Source organism: Symphalangus syndactylus, chromosome 11 (assembly GCF_028878055.3).
Source record: "Symphalangus syndactylus isolate Jambi chromosome 11, NHGRI_mSymSyn1-v2.1_pri, whole genome shotgun sequence".
Taxonomy (NCBI): Eukaryota; Metazoa; Chordata; class Mammalia; order Primates; family Hylobatidae; genus Symphalangus; species Symphalangus syndactylus.
Window position 1 is genome coordinate 52740731 of NC_072433.2, and position 10231 is coordinate 52750961.

General features: G+C 37.8%; 1 protein-coding gene across 2 annotated transcripts; it reads left to right on the forward strand.

Moving 5' to 3' along the window:
* The first annotated feature begins 40 nt into the window (after positions 1 to 40).
* Positions 41 to 10053, forward strand: LOC134731828 (SHC SH2 domain-binding protein 1-like). 2 transcript variants are annotated; one of them, XM_063612778.1, is made up of 4 exons: positions 2284 to 2409; positions 8115 to 8201; positions 8541 to 8681; positions 9836 to 10053. In XM_063612778.1, exons 1-4 carry the CDS (start codon positions 2341 to 2343, stop codon positions 9836 to 9838), a joined length of 300 nt encoding a protein of 99 aa, XP_063468848.1. In that variant the 5' UTR covers positions 2284 to 2340; the 3' UTR covers positions 9839 to 10053. The 2 variants fall into 2 exon arrangements, 1 of the variants encoding a protein (XP_063468848.1); XR_010114440.1 differs by lacking the exons at positions 2284 to 2409; positions 8541 to 8681; positions 9836 to 10053 and adding an exon at positions 41 to 258 and having other exon boundaries at positions 8115 to 8443.
* The last annotated feature ends 178 nt before the right edge of the window (positions 10054 to 10231 follow it).

The following is a 10231-nucleotide window of genomic DNA, read 5'->3' on the forward strand; positions in this document are numbered from 1 at the left end:
CCCAGCCTCCGCGGCTTTTCCCCCCCGGCCGCCGCGGCTTTTTCCCCCTGGTCCGCCGCGGGTTTTTGCCTCTGCCGCCGCGGCTTTTTCCCGCCATGGCTTTTTGCCGCTTCTTAAAACAGCGTATGTTTTCATCCCCGTTGTTCACCGTGGTAAGACTACACTGGAAAACTGTGTGCTGCAGTGTGAGACGACCAGAGTCACAGCGCGGACATCGCCAGAGTTTCTAATGAAGAACTCAGTTTATATGGAGCCAAGGTAAAAGCTCTTGTTCTCTTGGGGAAGTAGTTTGGGTTGAAGTTGTGAACGAATATATGAAATATGGGACCAAGATGTATGTGTGTACTCCCACTGTCTTCAGACAGTCATCTCTACCAAGTCAGTCAGACTCAACTGTGCAAGGGTCTTCTCATGAAGCATTTTTAAATGACAGAAGAAAAATAAATCTCACAATTACTTTATATAGCTTTAAGAGAGGTTTAGGTCCTTAAAATTATGTTTGTAATTGTAGATTCACACAGTGTTGTAAGAAATAACAGGGAGAGATCCTGCATTATGCCCTTCACCATTGTCCCCTAAGGGTAACGTCTTGTTAAACTGTCATGCAACATCACAGCCAGAATACTGACATCGATCCAGTCAAGTGGAAAAATATTCCCATCACCACAAGGACCCTCATGCTGCCCTCCTAGAGCCAAACTCACCTGCCTCTCCCACCAACCACTTCCTTAACTGCAGGCACACCTTAAGCTGTTTTTCACTTCTATTGATTTCATTTCACAAATGTAGAAATGGAATCACACAGTAGGTGGCTTTTTGGGATTGGCTTTTCTCACTTAGTGTGGTTCTGTGGAGCTTCACCTGGGTCGTTGTATGTACCAATAGCTTGCTCCTTTTTACTGTGGAGGAATAGTCCAATGTGTGGTTGTTCCACAGTTTGTTTAGTCACTTGTGGGAGGATGTCTAGATTGTCTCCAGTTTTAGCCTGTTGTCAGTAAAGCTGCTGTAAACATTCAGGTACAGGTTTTTGTGTGAACACATTTTTCATTTTTTAAGGAGTAAATGCCCACGGATGCAATTGTAGGTCATATGGTAGTTCCATGTTTAGTGTTTTTTTTTTTTTTAAAGAAATCGCTAAAATGTTTTTCAGAGTAGTTGTACCATTTTACATTCCCACTAGCAATGTTTGAGTGGTCCAGTTTCTCCATGTCCTCAAGAGCATTTAGTGTTTTGACTATTTTTTGTTTTCACCATTCTGGTTAAGTCTGTAGTGACATCTCATTGTGGTTTTAATTGTCATTTCCCCAGTTGTTAATGATGTCAGGCATTTTCTCATATGCTTATTTGCCACCCTTATATCCTCTTTAGTGAAATATCTGTGACTTTTGCCCCATTTTCTAATTGGATTGTTTGTTCTTCTTTACTGTAGAGGTTTGAGAGTTCTCTGTATATTCTAGATACTAGTCCGTTGTCAGGTATGTGGTTTGGAGACATTTTTTTGCCACTCTGTAGCTTGTCTTTTCACCTTCTTCATATGGGTTTTTATGGAGCAAAGTATTTAATTTTGATGAAGTCCAGTGTATCAGTTTTTCCTTTTATGAGTCGAGGTTTCAGTGATAAGAACTGTTTGCCTAGCCATAGGTCCTGATTTTCTTCTATGTTTAAAAAAAAGTTTGTAGCTTTATATTTTGCATAAGGTTGTGATCCATTTTCTACTTAATTTTGGTGTAAGGTGTGAGGTTTAGGTCACGGTTCATTTCTTTTCCTATTCTGTTTCACTAATCTGTGTAGCCATCCCTCCACCAGTACCTGTAGCTATACATTAAGTCTTAACGTCAGGTAGAGTGATTTCTCCTACTATTTTTTTTCAAAATTGTTTCAGCTACTCAAGTTCCTTTGCTTTCCAATACAAATGTTAAAATAATTTTGTCTATATCCACAAAAGATCATGCTGAGATTTTGATAGGAACTTTAATAAACCCATATGTCAATTTGGGAAGGATTAACACCTTCCAGTCTTTGAACACAATGTATTTCTCCATTTACTTAAAATCTCTGATTTCCTTTTTTTGAGATAGGGTCTTGTTCTGTCACCCAGGCTGGAGTGCAGTGGCATGAACATGGCTCATGGCATAGCTTCAGTCTCCTGGGCTCAACCATCTTCCTACCTCTGCCTCTCAAGTAGCTGGGACCACAGGTGCATGCCACTACACTGAGCAAATATTTTTTACTTTATTTTTTGTAGAGATGGGGTCTTGACATGTTGCCCAGGCTGTTCTCCAACTTCTAGGCTCAAACAGTCCTCCTGCTTCAGTCTCCCGAAGTGATGGGATTACAAGCATGAGCCACCACACCCAGCCAAATCTTTGTTTTCTTTCATCAGCATCATATACTCTTCAGCATACAAAGGTTGTATGTGTTTTGTTAGATTTGTACCTAATTATTTCACTTTTTTGAGTGATTGTGATACTTTTCATTTCAATGTCCATATGTTCATTGCTAGTATATAGAAACATAATTTATTTTTATATATTTATCCTATATCCTATGACTTTGTTAAACTGTACTTATAGTAATGTTTTTGTAGATTCCTTGGGATTTTCTATATAGAGAGTATTGTTATCTGCAAATAAGGGCAGGTTCTCTTTTTTCTTTTCTAATCTTTATGCCTCTTTCCCCCCTTGCCTTATTGCACTGGCTAGAATTTCCAGCACTATGAAAGCAGACCTCCTCACCTTGGTTTTGATATTAGGGAGAATATGTTTAGTATTCCATCGAAAAGAATAAGGTTGACCAGGTTTTTAGATATTCTTTATCAAGTTGAAGAACTTCTGCTCTATTTCTTTTTCTTTTTTTTTTTGAGAATTTTTATCATAAGTGGATGTTGACTACTTTTTTTCTGAGTTCCTTTCTCAGGAATAGGCTGACTTTTAATAACTTTTTCTGGATAGATTGATATGATCACATGATTTTTCTTATTGGAAAACAGAAAATGGTGGGTTACAATGGTTGATTTTCAAATTTTGAGCCAGCTTTACCTCTGTGGCATAAACCCCACTTGGTCATGGTATATAATTCTTTTTATATATTGCTGAATTATATTTGCTAATCTTTTGTTAGGAAATTTTGCATCTATATTCATGAATATTGGAGTCTAGTTTTGGTTTTCTGTGCCACTGTCTTTGTCTAGTTTTATCTATAATAATAGCTTCATAAAATGAATACAGAAGTGTTCCCTTCTCTTCTGTTTTGTAGATGAGCTTGTGTAGAATTGCTGTTCATTCTTTGGATGTTTGATGGGTTTCTCCAGCGCAATCACCTGGGCCTGGAGATTTCTCTTTCGGAATTTTTAAATTATTAATTCAATTTCATTAATAGTTAAAAGGGTATTCAAATGACCTATTTCATATTGAGTATATTTTGGTAGTTTGTGCTTTTTGTGGTATTGGACCACTACTTCTAAGTTGTCAGGTTTATATTTATAGAATTGTTTGTAGTATTTCCTTATTCTTCTGATATCTGCAGGGTGTATAGTAATGATCCCTGTTTCATATTTGATATTGGTAGTTTGTGTCTTCTCTGTTTTAAGAGCCAATTCTTTGTTTCATTGTTCTGTGTATTTTTTTTCTTTTTGATAATTGTTCTGTTTTCAATTTCATTTATTTTAGTTCTTTTTTTAAATTTAATTTTAATGTTAATTTTTACTTTTTTATGTTCTTTTTACGATTTCGTTCCTTCTGCTTCTTTTGGGTTTATTTTACTTGTTTTGGGTTTTCCACCTGAGAGATTAGATGATTGATTTGAGACTTTTTCTCTTCTCTGATGTAAGCATTTAATGCTATAAACTTGTCTCTCAGCATTGCTCTAGCTGTTTTGTAAATTTTGATATTTTTTATTTTTATACTTTGATTCATGCAGAATTTAGAAGTGTGTTGTTTAGTGTCTAAATATTTGGAGTTTTACTATTACCTTTCTGTTGTTGATTTCCAGTTTCATTCCATTGTGGTCAAAAAACATACTATATGATTTTAATTCTTTTAAATTTCTAGAGGTTTCTTTTATGGCTCAAGATATGGTCTATCTTGATACATATTCTGTGAGCAAATGAAAAGAAAGTGAGTCATTGTCACATTCTGTCTGCTGTCATTGCGTGGTATATTCTATACAATGTCAACTAGATCAAATTGGTTGGTGATGTTGAGTTCCTTTGTATTCTTTCTGATTTTTTTCTTCTGTCAATTGTTGAAAGAGGGGTGTTGAAATCTCTGATTATAACTGAATTTGTTTGTTTGCCTTTTCAGTACTATTAGTTTTTGCTTCACATATTTTGCAGTTCTGTTATTTGGTGTATGCTCATTCAGGATTGCTATGTATTTTTGGTGAGTCAGCATGTTTATGATTACTTTATGTCTGTCTCTGGTAATTTTTTTTTGCTCTAAAGTCTACTTTATCTGATATTAATATAGCCACACCTGCTTTCCTCTGATCATTGTTTCCATGATATGTCTTCTTCTATTGTTTTAATTTCAACTTGCCTATATTCTGTTTGAAGTGAGTTGTAGACAACATATAGTTGAGTCGTGTTTTTAATCCAATTTGGCAATCTTTGTCTTTTAATTGTATTTAGACCACTCACATTTAATTATTGATGTTAAGTCTTTAGTCTGCTATTTTATGTTTTCTGTTTGTTCTGCTTTTCATTTGTTGATTTGCTTTTTTTCTGCCATCCTGTGTATACCCGAGCATTTTTCAGAATTGCATTTTTTTTGAGAATATCTCTTTATATAGCTTTTTTAGTAGTTGCTCTAGGTTGTATATATGATATGTACATAGCATCACAGTTTAATGGTGTCACCATTTCAAGTAAAGTGTAGAAACCTTGCCTCCCTTTCTTATTCTTTACCATCTCCTTTTTATAATTGTCTTAAACTTTTCCTTTACATACATACATCTAGAACCATATTAGACAATTTTATGATTTTTGATTCAAATGTCAAACATAATTTAGAACACTCAAGAGAAGGAAAGCTTATTGTATTTACCTATATCTTTGCTTAATGAATTTTTCTTTTTGATGTTCCAAGATCCTCTCTTTTATCATTTCTTTTTTGTTTAGATAACTTCCTTTAGTCATTCTATGAAGATAGGTCTGCTGGTGACAAATTTTCTTCTTTTCCCTTCTTCTGAGAATATCTTGATTTCCTCTTCATTCCTGAAGAATATTTTCACTGGTTATAGGATTCTGGGTTGACAATGTTTTTCTTTTAGCCCTTGAACAATACTGTGTCTCTTTCATCTGGCATCCATGGTCTCTGATGCTGTCAATCACATTTTCTCTCCTATAGGTAAGGCATAAAATTTTCATTGATGCTTTCAGATTTTTGTTTTTAGCTTACACTAGTTTAATTATGATGTATTTTGGCATGGATTTCTTTGAGTTTATCCTGTTTGGGGTCTGGTCAGCTTCTTGAAACTGTAGGCTTGTTATCCAAATCCTGCCAAATTTGCAAGCTTTTAGTCATTATTTCTTCTGGTGTGTTTTTAGCCTCACCCTCTTTCTCTTCTCTTTCCAGAACTCTGATGACATGAATATTGGATCTTTCATTATGTTCCAGCAGAACTTTGGAGCTCTGTTTACTTTTCTTTTTCAGTATGTTTTCTCTGCTATTGGGTAAATTTTATTGTTCTATCTTCCAGTTCACTGATTCTTTCCTCTGTTGTTTTCATTCTGCTGTTGAGCACATCCACTGAGTTTCTATTTTCGTTATTGTGTTTTTCAGTTCTAAAATTTCCATCTGGTTTTTTATATCATCTACTTCTTTGCTGAGACTTTCATTTTTCGTTGGTTTTATGTGCGTTCATAATTCCTTATTGAAGCATTTTTATCATGGCTGCTTTAAAATCACTGCCAGTTAATTCTATCATCTCTGACATCTTGGTTTTGGCATCTGTTGATTGTCTTATTGTTTTTGACATTTTCCTCATTCTTGGTATGACAAAGGATTTTCAAGTGAAAGTTGGATATTTTTGTATTGTGTTGTGAGAATCTGTATCTTCTGTTTTAACTTGGCTTCTCTGATACTACTACAAGAAGGGACAGGATTGGGGGTAGATGGGCATCATCTTGTTACTGGTGGAGGTAGAAGTCATGGTTCCCACTTGGCCTCCATTGATACCCAAGTTGGGTGGAGGAGCTCCTCATTACTGCTATGTAGGTGTGGGAGGTCTAGCTTCCTACATGGTCTCCACTGGCACTGTGATATATGGGAGTGGTCTTGTTACCACTGGGCAATGGTGAAAGTCTGGAATCTCCACTAGGCCTGCCCTGACACTGCCCCAGTAGGGAGGGAGTGGTCGTCTTGGCACTGCCAGGTCGGAGTACAAGTCCAGGCTCCTCGTATAGTTTTCACTGACACTGCTGCAGGGCGGGCCTTGTAACTGTGGTTGGTGGGGATGAAAGTCCTGGCTCCTTGCTTGATCTTCTCTGGTACTGCCCCAGTCAAGGTGTGGTACCTGGTTACATCCTTGAGGGAGAAAAACTTTAGGTTTTTCTCTTGATCTTTGCTGGCATGGGTGAGATTTGGGCAGCTGTTTTATGCTGTGGTGTTTACCTGGAATAGAGCTATTATTATCTAAAAGTTTTCTGTCTTTCTAGGTTGCTTAGTCCTTTCATTAGAGCAGCTTTGTTTTAGGTGTATGTCTGTTGGTGTACTGGATTGCTGGCTTCTTCAGCTCCAAGTCTAGGGATTATGAAGCAAAAAGAAGGGAACTTAACCACTGTGTTGGTGTTGTTTCTTGGGTCCTGAGGTCCCTAGCTGGTCTGCCTTCTTCTCTCCACTTTTCTGTCTTATGCTTGTTTTATGTATAATGCCCACGGTTTTTGGTCATACCTAGCAGGAGGAATAGGGACATCTGCTCCATCATCCCAGGAGTGGCAGGCTCCTCAGTTACTTTTTAATTGACAAATTATCTGTACATTTTCATAACATATTTTGAATATGAGTTTCATTTTCTACATGACTGCTGGTTTTAATTGTTCTCCTTTACAAATTTTATGTGATTCTTGATCGTTTGATATTTAATTTTAACTATCTTGCTGTAGATATTTTTTAATGTAATCGCCCCTAAACCTTTTTTTTTACACACAACCCCAAATTGAAAATCTCTTAGAAGAAGGCCCAATTAGCACATTTTTAAAATCCTCTCTATAGAGAGTTAGATTGGTGTATACATATGGTTCGGGCATATGTACAGGGTTAAGTAATCATAAATGTTTTCTCATGGAATACTACTGCTACTAGAAAATCAACTGAACATACATGCAGTAGATGTGTCATCAATGATTATAGCAACTGTTCTTCATCAATGCTGTTGTGTATTAAATTATTCCCAAATGGTTGCTGAAATAACTATAGAGGTTTGAGTGAATTATTTTTGTTTCCCAGAGTGCCTTGCATAGCATTAGGAAAGAAATTCTTATTACTTTTATGTTTTTTGGTGCCATGAGGTGTGAGAGATTAGTGTCATGTTTGATCCTTCTGGTTACTCTGTTTAAATGACATTTGTACTGGCTGCTAACGTTAATGCGTGTGGTAGGGAAAGCCATTGTTTCACTCATAGAAATGATTTTTAATTTGGGTGGGGTATTTTAAAACTGGCACGTTTTGGAAAATGTGGGGTCTTGTTTCTATCCTCAAATTACAATATTTTACTAAATTCAAATACTTTTCTCCAACTAATTGAGTATCTGAGAGAATGGTCATTTTGAATAAGTGCATCTTTTGACACAATTGTTAAATGACCTTTCTTTGGCAGAATCAGAAATCATTTATCTAGAATGAAAAAGTAGAACAAGAATTAACTGTTGGCACTTAGGCAAATGTGTGTGTGTGTGTGTGTGTGTGGTTTTGAAAGTGATAAATTGTCAACAACTTGCTAGAAATGGAACAAATGGAAATGTTGATTAAAAATGGCTGATAAAACTTATCTGTAAAATACTTTATCTTTGTGCTGTACATTTGTACTGTATTAAAGGCTAAGAAGTAATTATAATAAACTCTTATAGTCTTGCCTTTTAAAAACTGATTGTCATTTTCTCAAACTGTGACTCATAGGGTGCCCGTATAGAAATCTACCCTGGGAGTCAGTGCACCCTGAGTGACAATGGGATCCACCACTGCAAGGAAGGGGTCTTCATTAAGGTGAGCATTGGCCAAAACACCCACTTTTCAATGGATAGAATGGCTTCACCTACAAATTATGCTTTATTAAATTGTTGGGTTCTATTTTCTGGTTTTGAAAAACATGAACAGTATACACCTTTCGATAATATCAGTAGTCAGTGATTGGAATCTCTTGTGATAATGCTTTGTTACCTATAGATCTGCAGAAATGACAGAGGAAAGCTGTGTCACTAAGGGCTCAAACTGTGCTACAACATGGAACTAAGCATAGCCTTTCCCCTTTATTTTTAGAATAGTGTGAATACAGAAGATTTTTAAAGCAGGAAATGCTGAAAACATTTGTTTTCATTGCCACAGGACTTCTTAGATGAACATTGTGACATTCCCAAGATATCCACGGTGAATCATATAATACATAATAATGAAGGTTATGGTGCTGTCTCGGTGAAACCTACAGTCTTCTCTGACCTGCAAGAAAATGCTAAAGATGGAACTGAGGTATGTTATATTTAGTAATTTTTAATATAAAAACCAGACATAATTTATTTCAGCATTAAATGCTGATTAAGGATCTGAGTCTTCCTCACTTCCTTCGAAAAGTTTGTTGGGATATGCTTGGGCATGGAGAGAGAGAAGGTTGATAAAGCCATAACATTATAGAATGTGAAAGAAACTTTCAAGGTCAACTAGTTCAACTGTCATTCAAAGTCTTGATGTGGTTTCTGTGTAGTTCCCTTCTTATCATACTTAGCTTTCAATGAGGGTGGATGTGTGATATCAACGGTGTCTGTGTCTGACAGAATAGCCTTTAGCCATTATCACATTTGCAGATTTCTGGGCAGCCATATTTCCAGTGTTTACTTTCCATGGGTTAATGGAAGTTGTAAGCTGCTTCTTAAAAGTTTTAGGCTGGATGTGGTGGCTCCTGCCTGTAATCCCAGCACTTTGGGAGGCTGAGGTGGGAAGATTGCTTGGGGCTAGAAGTTTGAGACCAGCTAGAGCAACATAGCAAGACCTCATCTATAAAAAATTTTAGAAATTAGGAAGGCATGGTGGCACACATCTGTGGTTCCAGCTACTCAGGAGGTAGAAGTAGGAGGATTGCTTGAACCCACAAGTTAAAAGGCTGCAGTGAACTATGATTGCACCACTGCACTCCAGCTTGGGTGACAAAGTGAGGCCCTGTCTCTTAAAATAAAAAAAAAAATCACAGGCTGGGCACGGTGGCTCACGCCTGTAATCCCAGCACTTTGGGAGACTGAGGCAGGAGAATCGCTTGAACCCAAGAGGTGGAGATTATGGTGAGCCGAGATCACGCTATTGCACTCCACCCTGGGCAACAAGAGCGACATTCCATCTAAAAAAAAAAAAAGCCATTAGGATCACATTTAAAATCTTATTATGTGGTGGTTTTCTCTCCTCTCCTTTCCTCCTTTCCCCTCCCCTCTGTTCTCTTCTATTCTCTTTTTTTTTTTTTTTTGAGACATAGTCTTGCTCTATCACCCAGGCTGGAGTGCAATGGTGTGACCTTGGCTCACCGCAGCCTCCGCCTCCTGGGTTCAGGTGATTCTCCTGCCTCAGCTCCTGAGTAGCTGGAACTACATGTGCGTGCTGCCACACCCGGCTATTTTTATTTTTTTTTGTATTTTTAGTAGGGATGGGGTTTCACCATGTTAGCCAGGATGGTCTCGATCTCCTGACCTCATGACTCCCCTGCCTCGGCCTGCCAAAGTGTTACGATTACAGATGTGAACCACCGCTCCTGGCCTGGTTTTGTTTTACATAAGCCTCTTCCTTTGTTGAAACCATAAGATCTTCCTCACAGTGGAGAATCCTGAAAGCTCCCAGCAGCCAGCAATGAATGAAAGGTGTGGGCAGGGCTGCCAGCAGGGCGGGGCCTGGTGAACCACGTGCCTAGGCTCCCACATCACAATGGGGGCGGGGGCGCGTGGAAGGGACTCTGGGCCTGATTGGTTCCTGGGAAGGAGGAGTGAGCTCTGCCGGTTGTCAGGGCAACCTCCTGCCGTTGGTGGGAAGCAGTGGAAGGA